Source organism: Stenella coeruleoalba, assembly GCF_951394435.1.
Source record: "Stenella coeruleoalba genome assembly, chromosome: 10".
NCBI lineage: Eukaryota > Metazoa > Chordata > Mammalia > Artiodactyla > Delphinidae > Stenella > Stenella coeruleoalba.
In genome coordinates this window covers 67,285,465-67,304,952 of record NC_137156.1, presented here as the reverse complement: position 1 = coordinate 67,304,952, position 19,488 = coordinate 67,285,465, and the positions used below count along the sequence as shown (strand labels likewise).

General features: G+C 57.4%; 3 protein-coding genes across 7 annotated transcripts; all 3 read left to right on the top strand.

Moving 5' to 3' along the window:
- The first annotated feature begins 261 nt into the window (after window positions 1–261).
- ZMYND10 (zinc finger MYND-type containing 10) lies at window positions 262–4,737 on the top strand. 2 transcript variants are annotated; one of them, XM_079933619.1, is made up of 12 exons: window positions 262–414; window positions 671–779; window positions 1,883–1,999; window positions 2,121–2,174; window positions 2,292–2,429; window positions 2,507–2,595; window positions 2,685–2,785; window positions 3,121–3,293; window positions 3,540–3,665; window positions 3,748–3,869; window positions 3,990–4,115; window positions 4,203–4,737. In XM_079933619.1, exons 1-12 carry the CDS (start codon window positions 323–325, stop codon window positions 4,276–4,278), a joined length of 1,323 nt encoding a protein of 440 aa, XP_079789745.1. In that variant the 5' UTR covers window positions 262–322; the 3' UTR covers window positions 4,279–4,737. The 2 variants fall into 2 exon arrangements, with proteins under 2 accessions (XP_079789745.1, XP_079789746.1); XM_079933620.1 differs by lacking the exon at window positions 3,990–4,115.
- A 139-nt stretch (window positions 4,738–4,876) lies between these two features.
- On the top strand, window positions 4,877–13,612 carry RASSF1 (Ras association domain family member 1). 4 transcript variants are annotated; one of them, XM_079933621.1, is made up of 6 exons: window positions 4,877–5,136; window positions 7,032–7,138; window positions 11,187–11,291; window positions 11,490–11,787; window positions 11,911–12,026; window positions 12,690–13,612. In XM_079933621.1, the coding sequence occupies exons 1-6, from the start codon at window positions 4,887–4,889 to the stop codon at window positions 12,834–12,836; spliced, it is 1,023 nt and encodes a 340-aa protein (XP_079789747.1). In that variant the 5' UTR covers window positions 4,877–4,886; the 3' UTR covers window positions 12,837–13,612. The 4 variants fall into 4 exon arrangements, with proteins under 4 accessions (XP_079789747.1, XP_079789748.1, XP_079789749.1 ...); XM_079933622.1 differs by lacking the exons at window positions 4,877–5,136; window positions 7,032–7,138 and adding exons at window positions 7,180–7,842; window positions 8,592–8,702; XM_079933623.1 differs by lacking the exons at window positions 4,877–5,136; window positions 7,032–7,138 and adding an exon at window positions 7,180–7,842.
- An 855-nt stretch (window positions 13,613–14,467) lies between these two features.
- Window positions 14,468–17,440, top strand: TUSC2 (tumor suppressor 2, mitochondrial calcium regulator). The gene is made up of 3 exons (XM_079934666.1): window positions 14,468–14,752; window positions 15,862–15,982; window positions 16,153–17,440. Exons 1-3 carry the CDS (start codon window positions 14,607–14,609, stop codon window positions 16,216–16,218), a joined length of 333 nt encoding a protein of 110 aa, XP_079790792.1. The 5' UTR covers window positions 14,468–14,606; the 3' UTR covers window positions 16,219–17,440.
- The last annotated feature ends 2,048 nt before the right edge of the window (window positions 17,441–19,488 follow it).

Here is a 19,488-nt window from a genome sequence, read left to right as displayed (position 1 = left end):
CCAGTTGTGAGGGAGAAAGCTCCAGGAATCTAAGGAGGGTTGCTACCCGTAGCCTGGCAAGCAGGCAGACGCTGGCGTGACGGGACCCAGCGCGGGCCGCCGGCAGGGGCGGGACCCAGGCCGCAGTGCGCAGGCGTTGAGCTAACCGTTTCCATGGCGGCGAGGACTCACGCTCCGCAACCGCTTTACAACTGTAGGGCCCCAGACTTCGGGCCCGCAGGAGACCGTGGTCCCCAAGCGTGTCAGCATCCACATCTCAGCGCAGGCCGCTGCTCGCGGTGAGCCGAACCCCACCTTCCCGCTTCCTGTCCCTTGAGCCGACATGGGCGACCTGGAGTTGCTGCTGCCCGGGGAGGCTGACGTGCTAGTGCGGGGACTGCGCAGCTTCCAGCTGCGCGAGATGGGCTCCGGAGGGTGAGACAGCTGGATCCGGGGTCAGGTGGAGTCATGGGGTCAGAGTCCTTGAGTGGAGGAGTGTGGGCCTGACATTGGGGGGAGGGGTTGCCCGGCGTGGAGGGGCCCCTCGGTGGGGAGGTAAAGCTCTCCGAGACAGGGTTATATGGTCCTGAGCCACCTTGGACCCCGGTTAGGCTTCAGTAGGACCCAGCCCCCGCACCCACTCCTACTGCACACATGTGCACCCACATGCACACACACCCTGTCTGGGCAGGTGGAACCAGCAGCACGAGAATCTCGAGAAGCTGAACATGCAGGCTATCCTTGATGCCACGGCCAGCCAGGGCGAGCCCATCCAGGAGCTGCTGGTCACCCATAGGAAGGTAGGTTGGAGTCACAGGCAGGGTTCCTGTCTTCTCACCACCCCCCATCCCCACCAGTCTACCCCTCAGGAACACCCTGGGTGCCTGCACTTCCCTCTGGCTGGCACCCCTGTCCTCCCCAAAGGAAAAGGAAAAGTGTGTTACACATTTGATTTTGCAGCCCTATGGGACAGGACCCTGGCATGCCAGGTGGGGTGTAGAATGTGAGTTGATTAGGGAGATAATCCTGGAACCTAGAACAGCCTAGGCTGTAGGGGGAGGGCCCAAGTTCTAAAGGCATTACTGAATAGACTGTCGGGTTAGAGGGGGGCACCCACTAAAGTGGGGTGGGACTTTGGCATAGAAGAAGGCAACCTTCCCAACATGAGAGAGAGGGAGTTAGAAACCAGGGATTGGCTTAACTGGAATGTGAGCCAGGAGGTGGCACCAGTAGATGACCTGAAATATCACTTGACAGAAAGATTCCTCTGCAAGGAAAAGGTGGAGCGCCCTACTGGGGTGTGAGGTAGGAATAGGGCACTGTGAAGGGCCCTGAATAAGAGTGAGGCCAAGGGCTTCCCTGGTGGCGCAGTGGTTGAGAGTCCGCCTGCCGATGCAGGGGACACGGGTTCGTGCCCCGGTTTGGGAAGATCCCACATGCCGCGGAGCGGCTAGGCCCGTGAGCCATGGCCGCTGAGCCTGCGCGTCCGGAGCCTGTGCTCCGCAATGGGAGAGGCCACAACAGTGAAAGGCCCGCGAGCCGCAAAAAAAAAAAAGAGTGAAAGGACAGGGACGAGAGAGGGAATGAGCAGGAGGGCTGGCCTGAGAGGTACACTTGAATGGGGGAGGACCTGACAAGGGCTCAGGTGCAGGGGGAGCATGGCAGCCTGGGGACAAGGCAAGGGCCAGTAATAGGAAGCCTGGGGAATGCCCCCACAGAGATGTCAGAGGCAGCTGGAAATGAAGGTCTAAGGTGCAGGAGAGAGATCGGGAAGGAATTCATGGAGCAGAGGAGAGTCTGGAGCCCAGGGGAGTTTGAGGAGGGCTGGGCTGGGCTGAGCCAGAGATGGGAGGGTTGCCAGGCTAAGTAGGCCCACCTCATCCCGGTCCTTCCCCTCCCAAAGATCCCGACGCTGGTGGTGGAGCTGATTGCAGTGGAGATGTGGAAGCAGAAGGTGTTCCCTGTGCTGTGCAGGCTGGAAGACTTCAAGCCCCCAAACACTTTTCCCATTTACATGGTGGTGAGCCATCGGTTCATACCCCTTCCCACCCCTTCAGAGGGCCCTGGACTAGAGAGAGTAGCTGGTAGCCCCTATCCCTCTCTCAGCAGCCCAGGGCCCTGTCCTCCTCTTTATCTGACAGTTACACCATGAGGCCTCCATCATCAACCTCCTGGAGACAGTATTCTTCCACAAGGTGAGGCACCAGCCCTGCCCATTGGCTAGCCTAGGCCGGGGTCTGGCAGCAAGGGGGGTTGTGTCTGTTTGGGAAGGGCATCAGAGGCAGAATGTTTCCCCTTCACCTGCCCCTCAGGAGGTGTGTGAGTCAGCAGAGGACACCATCTTGGACCTGGTGGACTACTGCCACCGCAAACTGACTCTGTTGGTCGCCCAGAGTGGCCATGGTGGCCCCCCTGAGGAGGAGGAGTCCAAGTATGGCACCCCCATGCAGGTGGGCTGAGGTTTCCAGGGGTTGGCAAGGGCTAGACCCAGGCTCCCCTAGCTTGAACACCATGTGCCCCACCCCAGGAGCTGCAGAAGCAGGCAGAGCTGATGGAATTTGAGATCGCACTAAAGGCCCTCTCAGTGCTGCGCTACATCACAGACTGTATGGACAGGTGGGCTGTCCTGCTAAGCTGGGGCCTGCAGTGGAGGGCTGGTAGCCTGGGCCTGTAGCCTCAGCTCACCTCTCCATCCATGTCCCTAGCCTTTCCCTGAGCACCTTGAGCCGCATGCTCAGCACCCACAATCTGCCCTGTCTCCTGGTGGAACTGCTGGAGCACAGTCCCTGGAGCCGGCAGGAAGGCGGTAAGGTCCTCCTCCACCTGCCTAAGCCCCAGTTCACTGCTTCCAGGACATCCTCCAGGATTGATGGGGTGGGCAGCTTGCACACAGGCAGAAAACTTTGCCCCCTTGACCACAGAGAATACCAGGATGCCTCACCCAAAGTGGGCCTAGACCTGGACTCTGCAGCAGGCAGGGCCTGTGTGTCTACCACTGAGGACTCACCCTGCTCTGAAGTGAGCAGCGCCCCAGCATGGGCACATTCTGTGCCCAGACAGTGGTCAGTCCCTAGCCCGCACAGCTGGCTCACTCACAGAGCATGCAACGCCTGCACACAGTATGCTGGCTCCTCTCCCCAGGCAAGCTGCAGCAATTTGAGAGCGGCCGTTGGCAGACAGTGTCCCCCTCGGAGCAGCAAAAGCTGAGCAAGTTGGATGGGCAGGTGTGGATCGCCCTGTACAATCTGCTGCTAAGCCCTGAGGCCCGGGCCCGCTACTGCCTCACAAGCTTTGCCAAAGGACAGCTACTCAAGGTAGGGAACTCCTCCCACACCAGTCACCACCGCCCCAGCACTGCCCCATGCCTCCCTTGATGTTTATTTTTGCCCACTCACCTCATCCCCAGCCCTCTCTCCACACCTTGGGCCTCAGGTGACACAGCAGCTAGTAGGACATGGGTCCCACTGGCACCCTCAGCTCAGCCCAGCTCAGGCCCTCTTTGTTCCTCGACCCTCTGACCAGCACCGCTTCACACTGGCCTCCCCTGGACACTCTTGCAGCTTCGGGCCTTCCTCACAGACACACTGCTCGACCAGCTGCCCAACCTGGCAGACCTGCAGGGTTTCCTGGCCCACCTGGCCTTGACCGAAGCCCAGCCCCCTAAGAAGGACCTGGTGTTGGAACAGGTAGGCCCTAGGTAGTTAGTTGTTCAGGACCACTGCCCACTTTACCAGCTCCTCCCTGCCACTCTCCACTTCTCTTCCCCAGATCCCAGAAATCTGGGAGCGGCTAGAGCGAGAGAACAGAGGCAAGTGGCAGGCTATTGCCAAGCATCAGCTGCGGCATGTATTCAGCCCCTCGGAGCAGGAACTGAGGCTGCAGGCACGAAGGTGAGGCCTGCTGAGCTGGCAGAAAGGGTAGAAGGGAGGCAGAAGACATGGATGTGGGTAGGGCTGCTCCCGTCCACCCACCCACCAGGTCCAGCCAAGTCCTCCTGACCCTTTTCCCAGGTGGGCGGAGACCTACAGACTGGACGTGCTAGAGGCAGTGGCTCCAGAGCAGCCCCGCTGTGCCTACTGCAATGCAGAGGCCTCCAAGCGCTGCTCACGATGCCAGAATGAGTGGTATTGCAGCAGGTGAGGGTATCCTAGGACCTTGGACCCCTGAGTCCCACTGCCATATCTCTCATAGCACGGCATCCTCACCGGCCCATTTGCCTGCAGGGAGTGCCAAGTCAAGCACTGGGAGAAGCATAGAAAGGCTTGTGTCCCGGCAGCCCAGGGTGACAGAGCCAAGTGAAGGCTGCAGCTGCTGAGGACCGAGCACCCATGCCATACAACCCCGTGCCCCTGAACCTCTGGATCTCAGTCCGGCCTCTGCAAGCGCCCCAGCCTCCCAGGTGGTGAGGATAGCAGACGGGAAGAGCTGCTGACCCATCTCCCCCAGCAAAGCGCTCGCCACTTCCTGCTCCATCCGGCGGGTAGGCTTAGGGTGCAGCCTCAGCAAGCTGGGGCAGGAGGCCTGGGCCGGGGGCAAGGATCGGATGTGAGGACCCTCTTCCTCCAGTACAGTAAAGCTAGCTTCCAGAAACACGCCTGTTTCCGCGTGGCCCTTTGAGGTCGTCGTGGTTGTTAGGGGGAGGGGAATTGCTCGCTAGATGAAGGGAGGATAGGAAACGGAGGGCGGGGACTCCGCGAGAGCAGCCCCTCGCTGAGCCCGCCGCCCCACTCCGCCTGCGGGCCGACACAGCCCGGGCGCCCAGGTTTCCATCGCGCCTCTCTCCTCCGCTCTCCCGCCGCTCTGCCTGAATCCCGGGGGCGGCACCGGATCGGGGCCCGCCCCGCTGCCCCGCCCGCCCCGCGCTCGCTTGAGCCCAGAGCCGGCGGGACTCCTGGCCCGACAGGGCCATGTCCGCTGAGCCTGAGCTCATTGAGCTGCGGGACCTGGCACCCGCGCGGTGCGCCGCCCCGGGCCGCACCCGGCTTGAGCGTGCCAACGCGCTGCGCATCGCGCCGGGCACAGCGCGCAACGCCGCAAGGCAGCTGGTCCCAGGCCGCGGCCACCGCTTCCAGCCCGCGGGGCCCACTACGCACACATGGTGCGACCTCTGTGGCGACTTCATCTGGGGCGTCGTGCGCAAGGGCCTGCAGTGCGCACGTGAGTAGCGGCCCTGTGCGCTGGCGGGAGACAAACGGGTGGCCAAGGGGCAGCACCGTCGCTGAGGGCCGTTGGGACGGAGGGGGTTGGCGGGTTCAGTTCCCACGGACAAGGTCCGTTACCTTTACCCCATAGCATAAGAGAGTGCGGGCCAATGGTTTATAACTTTGCCAAGCTCCACCTGTGTCTGGGACATAGGCAGAGGCTGTTGCCTGTGAATAACAAGGTGCTGCTTTCAATTTTAAAGGGTGCCTTGGCCCTTCTTGAGAAAGGCATTGTGCCTACCAGTCTCTGAGTTCATATTCCCACACCCGTCCCTTCCCAAAGATTCACTCGCCAAGTCCTGCTGCAGAATCCTTGCCGTGAAGGGAATTTACTCACCTATGGGAGAAGGCCTGGAAAAAGTCAGAACCTTGGGTGGGCCCGCTGCAAGCAGGAGTTTTGAGTATTTAGCAGATACCTATTGCAAGTTCAGTCAACCAGGTGCTAAAACATGAAACACAGCCACACACTAGCTGGTGCTTCTGCCCTCCCAGGAATCACCAGCAAGCAGAGGTTGCTCTACCACTGGCTATATACCAGCTAGAATCACTTGGAATGCTTTTACAGCCCTCCAATGCTTGGACCCTACCACAGACCTGCTAATTCAATCACTGGGAGTGTACCAGCAATTTTTAAAAACAGATCCTTCTAATGTGCAGCCTGGGTTGAGAATCACTGCTCTAGCCCATTTAGGAACTTAAGGAAGGTGTCCCAAGCCTGTGTGTGCCTGGAGACCCTCTCATCTAGTACAGGAGTTTGTCCTTTATTCAGCTGGGAGGAGCACGGGAGTTGTGACAGAACACAAAGCATGAACAAGGGCTCGGATACAGCAGTGTTCCCAAGGAGAAATAAAGTGGCCATGGAAATGAAAAACAGGACAATTTGGGTGTGTGTCAGAGGCAGAAACAAGAGCGGAATCAAGGATGAGTTGAGGTGGTTTGGTTTTGTTTTGCCTCAACTGGGAGAATGGTAGCGACTTTTGGTGAGCTGAGGAACACTGGCAAGGGTAAGAGTGAGGAAAAGTGAAGAATTAAAAGGGGTAGGAAAGTGAGTTAAATTCTGGGCATGTTGGGTTGAAATGTTTATTAGACATCCAAATGAAGATAGTGACACATAGGATTTGATCTCAGTGGGGAGGTCAGTGATGGAAGCCTTGGATCTGGGGTAGGTCAGCGTACACAGAGAAGGGAAGCGATCAGAACTGAGCCTCGGACACTCCACCATTAGATCTAGAAGTTGAAACAGAACTAAAGGAGCTGAGCAGGAGCTGCAGGGGGGTGGGAGGAAAACCGGGGTAATGGGGGCCCCCGGGAGCAAGCATCAGACGATGCTGAGGAGGTGAAGACGGAGACGGGACTGCCGGATTCGGCGGTGCGCAGGAGTTTCCTGGAGGGAGGGGCAAGCCTGACCGGAATGGGTAGAGGGTGAAGGCGAGGAATTAAGAGTGTTTGTAGACCAGTGTTGGTAAGTTTTTGGTGTGAGGGGAGTAGAAACAAATGACAACTAGAGGGGGGCCACTGGCTTAAAAGTATTTAATTTTTTCCCTTCAAGTAAATGGGCGGAGGGAGGGACGCTGATGAGGAAGGGGGAAGTTCTGCCCTAGGCTCTAGAAATGCAACTGTTGAGCAGGCCTGGATCCCTAACCGCCTGAGGCCTTCCCGCCAGTTTCAAGACGCCGGGGGACCAACTCTAAGATCTGCGTAGCAGTGGGCGGTAACGGGGCCTGAAAAAAGGCCGATCATGCAGAACACCGCGAGCAACGGCCTTCACCCCGGGGCTTCGCTTCTGCCCTCGGGACGCTTCTCCGAGCTGGTGCTGGGGTTCCTCCGCCTCACGGCCAGCCCTCTCTGCAGATTGCAAGTTCACCTGCCACTACCGTTGCCGCGCGCTCGTCTGCCTAGACTGCTGCGGACCCCGGGACCTGGGCTGGGAACCGGCGCTGGAGCGGGACACGAATGTGGTGAGCGCGGGACCGGGGAGCTTACAGGCAAGGCAGGTATGCGCTGACGAGCGGGCCACACTGCAGGCGTTCCCTAGGGCCGCCTGGCGCTACGCGCAATGAACGTTCTGATAGCCGACTTCCTGGCGGCAGAGAGTAGCTAATTCTGCGCGCGGGCTCGAAGGGGTGCCGGTGGTGCTGACTCGGCCCTTACCGCCCGGAGCCACCGAGGCTCCGAGCTAGCACAATTTCCGCACTTTCCCACAGCCGCATCCGGTCTTGAGGCCACGCTGGTGCACATGCGCACACATTCCAACTAGTTTCCTGTGGGAGGTGGGGCCTGCGAGGCGGAGCTGAGCTGAGCTGCCAGAGCGATGAGATCATTCCTGGAGGCGAGGCGCGTGTGGCCCCGCCCTTCGACATTCGTCCTCCAACGAGATGAGAGCTAGATCCGCGCTGTCTACGTTTCAGTGTTAACGGTTGCGGCGCGGACACTGGTTCCGGCGCACGCGCACACGCGCCTGGGGCGGTGGTGGGAGGCTACGGGCGCACTGGAACCGGCGGGCGCGGCGATGGGCGAGGCGGACGCGGGGACTCCCTCTTTCGAGATGACCTGGAGTAGCACGACAAGCAGTGGTTACTGCAGCCAGGAGGACTCGGACTCAGAGCTCGAGCAGTACTTCACAGCGCGTACCTCACTGGCGCGCAGGCCGCGCCGGGATCAGGTGGGGGCCGGGGGTTGCGGGAAGCGGGCTGGGGGCGGTCGCTGGGACCCCGCTCCTCCCCAGTAAGTTGCCTGGTCGAGAACTTGTGGGCAGCCCTTGGGTCGAGTTGCCTGCCGTGAGCGTGGGCCAGCCCTCGGAACCGTGTGTTGGGCTTTCAGCGCGTCGGTACTGAGAGCTGAGGCCTTGCTGTTTCTGTCACAGACCGGTTGAACCAGGGGAAGCAGCTAAGTGGCATGGGGTAGACCAGGGACAGGCATTATCCACCGATTACTAAGGCTGACTGCGCAGTCTAGACTAACACCTCTATTTCCGCGTGCGGGCGCTCCCACCCCCTCTCTGGGGGACCAGGAGGAAGTGGAGGGGGAGGAGTCCTCGCCGGGAATTGAGAAGGGTGTTTAGGAGAGAGGCAAGGGAAGGTCCAGGCCTCTCCATTTGCACTCCTGGATGGAGGCAGCGTGGTCCCCATCTCTTGCCGGTCCTGGCCTGTCACCAGCTACTGGACTGTGGAAGATTCTGAGGCTCCCCTCCTTTGCAGTGGACCAGGAGTGCTCGCTTGGGCAGCATATATAGTAAAGTTAGAGCGGACCTGGAGAAAGGGGATCTGGGAATGGATGGGAAGGAAGCCTTGTTCTGGACTGTAAGCATCCAGGAGCACTTTATCCACAAGAGGTGGGGAAGGCTAGATTGTAAAATGCCCTGAGAGGGGTCAAGAGAGATAGGGGTTACTAATCCAGGACTATAAATTGCAGTGCTGGAGCAGCTGTGCCTCTCGGAGTCTCCCAGGTGTCCCCATCATCAGAGACCTCTGTGATGTGTGCCATGAGTGTGGCCGCCAGGCTCAGATCACTGTTCCGGAGATGGTACACCTCAGAAGAGCACCCTGGTCAGGGCATCGGGAAAGAGAGATGGGGACCATGAAGTAAAGTTCAGTATACCTGGCAGCAGTGGGGCAGAACTCCTTACATGAGTCAAGAAAAGGGAGTTGTGGATAACTCTTTAGGGGAAAATTCTATACCTGGAAAGCTGAGCCCAGAGTTTGGGTACAAGGTTTGAGTGTGGATCCCTGGGACTGTCCGTGTGTCACTCAGGCCTGAGCCATCTTCCATTGTGGAAAGGTGAGAAAACCACAAGACACTAACCAATTGAAAAGGAGGCTGGGGCGTCCCAAGTTGTATGTAAAATAAAACCATCAGTCACTATGGACAGTGGCAGAGTAGAAGGTGGGTGGCTATAGTGTCGCAGAAGGGAAATTCCATGGTATCCCTCTGGGACAGCTGTTGGAATCCTCCTCTAGCAGTCAGCTTCGGAAAATGGAAAAAGATACTCTTCCTCCTCTAGAATCCTGGGAGGACAGTGCAGTACCTCCAGTCCAAGTCCCTTGTTTTATGAATAAAGATACTGAGGGAGGTTCACCTGGAGAAGGGAAGGGGCTGGAACTGAGGTCACTGCATCCCAGCTCAGGGCTCCTGGATAACCCAGGAAGGGAAGAGGAAGGACCCAGGCTAGAGCTCAGAGCCATCACAAGGAAGGGGAATGAGTTAGTGCCATCTCTTTGATCACCCTGTTGTGTAAGTAGAATTCTCTTCCTTTTTGCCCTGGCACTAGTCTGCTCAGCTTTCCTCCTGCCCCTAGCACCCCTTCCATCCTGACACTCCTTCCCACTGGGGTACTTCTTCCTGTCTCAGGCCCTCTCCTTGGGCCTGAACAAACACATCCACCCTTTATTCCCAACCTCCAGCCCTTATTTTACCTCCCAGATCCCTTGTTTTCCAGGGTCCAGACCATTTGTTCTTACTAGTCCTACAGGGTTTCCCACTGTCTCCAACAAGGTTTCTGCTAGAGTTTTTTTGTTTTCTTTTGTTTTCAATATTTACTTGTTTATTTATTTGGTTGCTCCAGGTCTTAGTTGTGGCACGCAGGATCTCCGTTGCAGCATGCGGGATCTTTTAGTTGCAGCATGCAGGATCTAGTTCCCTGACCAGGGATGGAACTTGAGCCCCCTGCATTGGGAACGTGGGGTCTTAACCACTGGACCACCAGGGAAGTCCCTAGAGTTTTCACTTCTCAATGCTCTTTTCCATCTAGGAGACTTTTGGAAACTTGGGGAAGCAAATAGGGTGCAGTTCCCACCCCTCCCCCAGTCTCAGTCCTCAGTGCCATGTACTTGCTGACCACTGAACAGCAGCAGGTTCTAGATAAAGAGCATACTGCTAAAAGGCTGTGGACTCTACCCTACCCCCTCATCTGTCCTTCCTGTTGTCCCCTTGAGATGGTTTAAGCTTAGGGCGCTCCAAGGCAGTAGTCAGGAAGAAGCCTGGCTGTCCTGGGCTCAGAGCTGAGCACAAGGTTAAGCTTATTCTGCAGGAGACCCTCTGATGGGAGCTCCCCTGGGACAAGGCATTGGTCAGTGATGATCTCAGCTGTGTCTGTGACACTCTCATTCCTACTAGGGCCTATCTGACGTCAACAGGAGGTAAGGGTGATGCAATGGGACCAAGGGAGTTTGGCAGAAGCCCTGGCCCATACTCCACCCTTCAGACAAGAATCCAGTCCCTGGAGGAACAGAGGAAGGGCTGAGTGGTAAAGCTAACACCTTTGGGCTAAACCTCTAGACAGCAGAGAGGAGGTACATAAGCCTCCCTGTTTGGCAGTTGTGGGACAGGCTTTACCAGGAGGCTGCCCATGCCAACTTCTGGCAGATTGGAGCCTGGCCTGAAGCTGCCTTTTGTGCAGATTGGGTCAAGATCAAATGGCATGTCATAGTGGATTCCTCACTATGTCTGAGACATGCAGGGCTGGCCCAAGTCCCCCACCAAGGAGGTTAAGGTTGTAGATGTTGCCCTTCTCCTCCTGCCCACTGGTGGCTGGGCTCCTGGTGTGTACCATTCCCCATACCTCTCACCCTGCAGTGGGCCATGGCCAGGGCAGACTGGCAAAGTGGACTGTCTTCTCCAGGGTACACCCTGACCCCATCCAACTAGGGTGCTGGGATCAAGCTGTTCCTTTTCAGAGTCCCCAATCTTTTCCTGGCTCCTAGCCTTGTGTTTTTCGTTGCCTTGGTTTTAAGGTATCCTTAGGGCCTCACCCAGTGCTGAGGAGGCTCCAGGCAGGTGGCAGAGAAGCCAAATGATTCTGCCTTGGCTGTCTCCATCCATAGCATGCAGAACCAAGGGCAGTGATGGGTTCTTCTCATCAGGCCTCAAACTTTGTTGTCAGTTTCCAAAGGCTTCCCACAGGCTATTTTTCAGAGTGGTCCACCCAGGGCTTACCTCCTTGCCCGTGACATGCATTGCAGAGGAATGGGTTTCATAAGGATCCTATGTCCATGCTTGCCCATCTTTCAGGATGAGCCCGTGGAGTGGGAGACACCTGACCTTTCTCAGGCTGAGATTGAGCAGAAGATCAAGGAGTACAATGGCCAGATCAACAGCAACTTGTTCATGAGCCTGGTGAGTTGACAGCCTGTTTTGGAGAGAGACAGGAACCCAACTGTTTGCCTGATGCCCAAAGGGTCACAGCTGAGGTATTCTTGGGTAGACCCTAGCAGTGATTTATTCACACCCAGCCTAGCCCCAAGTGGACTGGTAGTGCCCAAGTCTGTTCCATCTCATCTGGCATCTAGTCATGGTTTGGTTTCTCCTCTTTAGAACAAGGATGGCTCCTACACAGGCTTCATCAAGGTTCAACTGAAGCTGGTGCGCCCTGTCTCAGTTCCCGCCAGCAAGAAGCCACCCTCCTTGCAGGATGCCCGGCGGGGCCCAGGGCGGGGTACAGCTGTGAAACGCCGCACCTCCTTCTACCTGCCCAAGGATGCTGTCAAGCACCTGCATGTCTTGTCACGCACACGGGCACGCGAGGTCATCGAGGCCCTGCTGCGCAAGTTCTTGGTGGTGGATGACCCCCGCAAGTTTGCACTTTTTGAGCGGGCTGAGCGCCATGGCCAAGGTGGGCTTCCCACCCCACCCCACCATGTGTGAGGGTATATATGCATGTGCCTGTGCACGTAGGAGCTGAGGGGGCTGGGTCTGCCTCTAATCAAACACTCCCTTCCCCCTGCCTGGCTCTCAGTGTACCTCCGGAAGCTGTCAGATGATGAGCAGCCCCTACGGCTACGGCTCCTTGCAGGGCCCAGTGAGAAGGCCCTAAGCTTTGTCCTGAAGGAGAATGACTCTGGGGAGGTGAACGTGAGTAACAGCCCTCCTTAGTTTCTTGGTTGTGACTGGGCAGGACTGGTGGGTTGCAGGCTTGAAAGAGGAATAGGGCTGCAGACAAGCCCTGCAAAGCCTCTCCAGGAATACATGAGCCTTATAGCTAAAGTGAAGGCTTCCAGGAAACTCATGCCAAGGTCTAGGGCTTGTCCCAAGAAGCCAGGAAGAACTGTCTTGGCGCACTGCTCTTTCCTATTGTGGAAAGTCCTCAGGAGATGCAGGAGTCCATCTGATGGCATTCTGATCTCAGACCAGGTCAAAGCCACACAGATGGGCACGGGACAACATGCAGGCACCCGCTTCAGGCATTAGAACCTTTTACCTGGAAGCTGTACAGCTCCAAGGTAGTGCATCTGCAGAGTGAGATCAAACTCAGAGAGAGTGGGCATGACCTGTTCAAAAGTAACTAGGGAATGTTTGGTTTGGTTGCCTGTCCACGAGGTGACTGCCCTACTTTGTGGGGCCCATCTTCTATATGGATTGTTGTTGGGAATCCTAACACAGACCATTCAGGCAAGAACCTGACATTAGAAAGCCCCATCCTAGTTGTGTGATCGGGATGCACTGGTGTTCTTTGGGGAGAGCCTGCTGGTTTGGCAGTGGCCTGCTGTAGCCTGTGTCTCCCTTCTCCCCCTACAGTGGGATGCTTTCAGCATGCCTGAGCTACACAACTTCCTACGCATCCTGCAGCGGGAGGAAGAGGAACATCTCCGCCAGATCCTGCAGAAGTACTCGTATTGCCGCCAGAAGATCCAGGAAGCCCTGCATGCCTGCCCCCTGGGGTGACCTCTCGTACCCCTGGGTGGAAGGAGGAGAGTAGGCAGCGCCAAGGGCGTGCCGTGTGAGTGTGCAAAGGGCCATGTGGCCCGAGGAATGAGTGTGCATGGAGGCCCTCTCTTGCTGGGGGAATGAGCCCAGAGAACAGCGAAGGAGCTGGCCCCCTGTGTCCACCAGTGGGTGTAGCAGAGCATGGCTCTACACCTTCTGCCCTTTGTGTACTGGGTCATGGTGGGCCAGGGTTGCCCTGGGAAGCTGCTCCAAGCTTGCAGCAGGGGTAGAGGAGACAGAAGTCTCCTTAATTTGTGTCTCAGATATGAGAATCTTGGAGACCCTACAAACAGAATAGGGTCATGTTTGCAGGGATGAGGGCCCTCACCTATGGTGAAAGGTTGTGTGTTTCGGGTCTTGGATGGGGTCTCAGGACAGTCCTATCAGAACCGAGGGTGGGTGTTTAAGGTAAGACAGGCATCAAGAAAGAGTCTAGGGTTCCCTCTACAGTACCCTCTGGCTCCTCACACACCCTGGGGTCAGGGAGTGCTGGCTCATGGTGCAACAACAGTGCCTCTGCCTCCTCCAAGGAGGATGTCCCTGTGCCAGGGTCTGTGTGAGTGTGGGCACTGTCCCAGGTCTGTGCCTTGTTTGCCAGTCAAAGCCAGGGTCTTTCCCTTGGGTATTTTTGATGATGTGTGCGAATGTATGTAATATTTTGTGGCCTCAGTTGAATGCCTCCTGTGGGGGAAGGGGTGGGGGTGACAGTCATCAGGGCCTGGGGTCTGAGAGAATTGGCTAAATAAAGATTTAAGAATTCTCCTGCTTTTGGATTCTTTATTATGGGCCCTCATCTGCAGTTGCCCCTCATGCCAGTGGCTGCCGAGGTTGATGGACAGGCTCAGAGCACCTTTTCAAGTGGGACCATGGGACAAATTTGTAAAGGATGTGGTGTATGGATATGTACTGAGTCATCACTCAAACCCCGGGGCTCAGGTCGTGGTGGGGGAAAGAACATCGGCTGCAGCCAGAGCTTAGGGAAACCACACACTCCAAGCTGTGGAAGGCGCTTCACCAAATATTGGGATAACTACTGTGGATCAGACACTGCTCATGGCACCGAAGGTACAGATATGTTAACTCTTGCCTTCATGAAGCATGGCTTCTGGTGGATCTGGAAAGAATTCTGAATTTGAAGTTCTTCAGCCCTGAATGTAGATATACAACTACATTAAGCCAATTCCTTAATTTTCCTTAGGTTCAGTTTCTTTGCCACGTGCCACAGTGGGGATCGTAAAAACGGTGTGGGGATAGAATGAGGGCAGACGGGCACTGCCCAAACTGGCCTAGGGTCAGGCCCTAAAGTGCTGCTTTGGTTGGGTAGGCTCGCTGAGCCTGACCTCTGGGGGTCGGGGACTTCGAAGCCGCAGTACAAGCCGAAGAAACCAGGTGGAGGACACAGCCACCGCTTTCCAGACTGTGAGCTGCCCCAGCTGGAGAGGGCGTGGCCTGCTGGGACCTGACGTCTCGCAGTGCATGCTGGGATACCTAGCATCTGAGGGCAGCTATTAGCCCAGCCCCGCGGACCGACGAGAGAAGCAGCCAATCAGAGGCAGGAGCATACACAGTGTTCGGAAGCGGAAGTGAGGTTTCCGTGGAGACAGCGGAGCCTGCGGAAGGCGGCGGCGGCGGCACCTGCGAGCGGAGGCCTAGGCGGGGCATGGCGGCGCGGACGGTCCTGTGAGAGCGAAGCTGCCGCGGGGCCCGCCATGCGCCGGCGGCCCTGACATGGGCGCCAGCGGCTCCAAAGCTCGGGGCCTGTGGCCCTTCGCCTCGGCGGCGGGGGGCGGCGGCCCGGAGGCGGCTGTCGCTGAGCAAGCTTTGGTGCGACCGCGAGGCCGAGTCGTGCCCCCCTTCGTATTCACGCGCCGCGGGTAAGGGCGTGGGGTTCCGCCCCCGGGAGGACAGACGGGCGGCTGGGTGCCCCGCATCATGGGGCGCTCCCGCCGCTGTACCCCCTACACCCGAGTCAGGACGGTTCCCATATTTCAGGCTCCCAGAGGAACAAGGGGTGGGGAAAGCCGAGCAGTCGGTTCCTGGCGGCCTGGCTGCTCTGAAGGTCTCCCGAGGAGAAGAGTGGGCCTGAGGCTTGTCCCTGGGCAGGCCCTCCTCACGGTGAAGCTAAGATAGGGCCTCCCTGAGACTTCAGAACCTCTTCCTTTCATCCCATCCATCCCAGCCTGCAAGCTGAAGGCTCCTATCCTCCCTCACCTCCAGTTCTCTCTCGGGGAGAATGACCCTCTGTTTTGTCTGTTTACGTTCCCCACAGTGGTGGGGTTGGACCTCTCTGGGTAGTGGCCGGGAAAGCAGGACTGGCCCCCAGCGTTGGGGATGGGGCCTGGGGAAAAAGACCCTCACCCAGGTATGTTTCCCAGATCTGGAGCACTGACCTCCCCCCTCCCCCAAGCGGCCCAGGCAGGAGCATTCGATTGGCCTCGCTGTGATGGGCCCTGGGGAGTGACACTCAGGTGATGCTGGAGATTTGGCTGTAGATACTAGGGGGACCCCAACAGTGGCAGTTTGGCTGCATCAACCACCTGGATGGGGGAGGATGCAGGCTTTTTCCCTTTAGGCTCCCTCCTAGCTCAGGCATCTGCTATCTCAGGCTTTGGCCCTGGGCCAGCAGTGTCTTCTGGAGTGAGACCAACATGCCCAGGCCACCATCCTGCCCACTCTAGAAGCCCTGGGTGAAGGCAAGGGCCTGATGGAACGGCTACTCTTGCTGAACAAACCAGTGATTTTTTGGTATGGCCTCTCTTCTCATAATCTGACAGAGTAGCACTGGCCACCACCCCACTCCCCACTTCCTTTTGGTATACCCCAGATACTAAGCAAGGGATTCTCCAGGCATACTAACCTCCCTTCCTCCCACCAAGGTTGTTCCTCCCCATTTGGGGGAGGGCATACTTCCCTGTGGTCTGTGGCATTTGCCATGACTAGGTTGGGGCTCCAGCCCAGCCCATTCCCCTCTCCCTCTGCACAGCTCCATGTTCTATGACGAGGATGGGGATCTGGCTCACGAGTTCTATGAGGAGACAATCGTCACCAAGAACGGGCAGAAGCGGGCCAAGCTGAGGCGGGTACATAAGAACCTGATTCCTCAGGTGAGGGGCTGGGCAGTGGTCATAGAGCCTATGTTGATTGTGTGGAGGTAGACCCAGATGGGGTCTGCTCTTATGGTGGGGGCTCTTGGGGGAGGAGCTGGGAGGAACAGGAAGGCTTCCTGGAGTAGGGGCCCTGAGCTGGCCCTCACTAGCCTCTGTTTCCATGGCAGGGCATCGTGAAGCTGGATCCCCCCCGCATCCACGTGGATTTCCCTGTGATCCTCTATGAGGTGTGAGCCTGGGGGGTGGCAGGCATAAACACCCCCTGCCCCAGCAAGAAACCCCCAGGCTCAAGGTGTGGCTTCCACTGAGGAACCTAGGCTGGGGCCACAACCGTGAATAAACTCCACTGGCCCGGAACCTTCAACTGTGAGCAGGGCAGTCCTACAATGCTGGTTGGGTGTTGGTTTGTATGTGGACAAGAGGTGGCTGGTGGCTGGCAAGGGCTGATGGCGGAGTTACCAGTCCACCTTTCCCAGCAATCCCTACAAGGAGCATGGCAGGGCATATGCTGTTCAGGAATGCCTGGTTCCTGTGCCCTTGCCTGGCCTGCATTCTTCCAAGCTTGCCTAGGGCCCAGCCCTGCTGGAGGCTACAGCACTTTACAAGTAAGGTCTGCCTTTTTCCAGCCCCAGGGCTGTGGGAGCTGTACACAAGTGGGAACTTCCTTTCCCTCACTTCCTTCACCCTCTCGTTGGAGCATTTCAGCCGTTTGCTACCTCGATTCCTCCTGTGTTGGACAGAAGCTGGGGGCAGAACAAGCCTGATTCTTCCTGCCTACCTGCCCATCTGTTCCCACCCCCAGATGGATGGACAGTTTGCTGGCTGTTAATAGGTGTGGGAGGTTTCTCCCTCTACCCTGGGCTGGGCTGATCCCTCCCCACTGCAACTAGTTGTTGACCCCTACCCCAACTGAGAGGGCATAGGATGGGGATCAGGAAGGGCTCTGGATGCCTGTGCCTATGGGGTGTTGCCACATCCCACCTACTGTGTCTAATCCCCCTTGCCCTTACACATCCACCACCCTGTGATAAGGAACAGCACCCTGTGGCTGGTGCCAGTAGCTCTGAGGAGCCCACCACCCATTCCCCTACAGTATACCCATCCCTTCAGGATCAGTAAGAGAAAAGTACTGGAGCCCTGGGTAGGGACAGAAAGGAGAGAACAATCATAAAGGAATACTTAAAATGTGAAAGCTTGTAAATAGTCTAGTCCATGATGTTGGGGCAGAGTCTGATTTCTACATAAAAATGACTTTTTTTTTTTAATTCCTTACTGTGCAAACTCTGTTCTTCAAGCGTGTGAGAAATGGCTTGGGGAGGGTAGCCCTCAATCTAGGAAGGCTGTTGTGTTATTTGTTCAATAAAATTATTTGTAGACCCTGCATACAAGAATGACATCTCTGAGGCTTGATACCCAGTATCTAGACCACCACCTGGGCATAGTAGGTGGGCCTGGGTGGGGGACTCTTGTTGCCCACATCTCCAGCGAGGCCCAGAGTGAGCATGAGCCTAGCCTGCGGCCATTCCAGCTACAATCAGCAGGTGGCAGTGTATTCACACAGACCTCATTGCAGACCCCCTCAGGATGGAGAGCCATTCATACTTGTGTATTGTGTTCAATAAGCGGGGACCCCTGGAATTGGAAGGCCCTGGAGTACCTCAGTAGGGATTGGCCCCATCTGCCTGACCTGAGGTGAGAGTGTGACCACACATAGGTCTGGAACAGTTGTCCTGCCCCCAGCTGTGCCAGCTGACGCCACATGAGGTCACAGCCTGAGCCCCATGGACCTCCAAGGCCCAGCCTTAGGTGGACAGCAGCCAAGTGGGTACCACTGCCCTTGACCTACTGCGAGGCTCTGCAGCCCAAACCTACTTGCACTACCAGGAGAGTAGGCTTGGGGCTTCTGTTCCAGCAGGTAAAGCTCAGCTACCCAATACTTCCTCTGGTCCTTTCTGCCCTGTCTTCTCACCTGCAGTCTGCTCCCTGTGGACATTTGGCCTACACTTCTCAGGTCGTGCTATGAGGCTGGTTCTCTACTAGGCCTAGCCCTTGGCCATCAGCCCATCTCCCAGTAAGGGAGGAGGGAGTTCAAGGACACAGGCTGCTGGGTCTGGGAAGTTGGCCTACCTGTCTTGGAGGTTTAAACTTGTCAAGTGTGAAGCAGGATCACCCTCTGCAGCCTGGACTTGTAGTTTTTCTTTGGGCACCTTCCCGTTTCCCCAGTAAGATGCCAGGCATAAGGCCCTATCGTCGTCCTCCACTGTCCCTCCCACTGACTGCCCCAAGGCCAGGGTTCTGCCATGCTGGGTGGCAGCCCATCACCACTGTCCCAGTGTGGGGGAACTCCCTGTGCTGGGCCTGCCCTAGCTGACCCCAAAGCTGGAAACAATGGGGGTCATGGCTGTGCTTCCCCACTCCCTCCTACTGGGCTGTGCTCACTTCCTTCCTTCCTGAGGAAGTGTCCCTGCCCTGGGACAGTCTGGTCTGGCCTTTGTTTCCCCAGGGGCCCCCAGCCTTGGAGCTTTTAAGGCCTGTGTCCCTTGTGGAGCCAGCACAGTGGTCCAGGAACACCACCCTCCCATGCCATGTCCTGGACTCCTTGGTCATCAGGGTAGACTCCAGGATATGTTCCCATCTCCCCCAGTCCCCCAGTCTTACACAGCCTCTGTTAGGAGAGAGGGCCTGGGCATGAAGGAGGTGGGCTGGTAGGGTCGGGGGGCGGGTAGGCTCAGGGTGATTTGAGGGTGTGCAGATTTGTACCTCTGGAGGGGTCTGCTGGGACCTGCTGCAGCCCTCCTGGGAGCTAGCCACGTTATGGGCACCCGCTTCCCACAGGAATACACCCCTTTCCTCACCCATGTGGTAAGGAGCCCCTTACTCTGCAGCATCTTAGTGAAATCCACCCAGGAACATCCTCTGGCAGGAGAGCACCCTGCAGAACCCTCCCAGGCCCTGCCCCTCCCCCCAACAGTCACCCACATCAACACATTGTCCACTCTGTCACACTTGGGATGCTTCCGCTCTCAGTGGAAAAAAATTGACTCAGCTCCTGTAAGTTCCCCCAACACCCCCACCCCAGGGCTGGTTCTCTTCTTCACCACCTGCTTTGGGGGATCATCTGCCAAACATCCCCCAAGTAGTTTGACTCCCCAAAACGCCACCACCAGGGCCTCTCCACTCACAAGCTGCTGGATTTGAGGATGGGCCTCAACCTTAAGGGCAGGTTGGGGAGAAAAGCTTTCAGTGTTAAGGAAGCTGCCAGCATGGGGGAGGCTGGCACCTGAACCAGGTCCCCCAGCCTTCCTGTCACCTGGTGCAGTTTGCTGGGCCAGGGCCTACTCAGGGGAAGGGTGGGGCGGGCAGCCAGCCTGCAGGGCACGCCGGAGGGAAACGGTCAAGGCGGTCCCCTCCCCCGCGCATGTTCCTGGCCCTTTCCTCTCTGAGGGGCAGCAGGAAGTGAGGAGAAAGGGCCGGGGCGGGAGGCGGGAGCGGGTGGGAGGGAT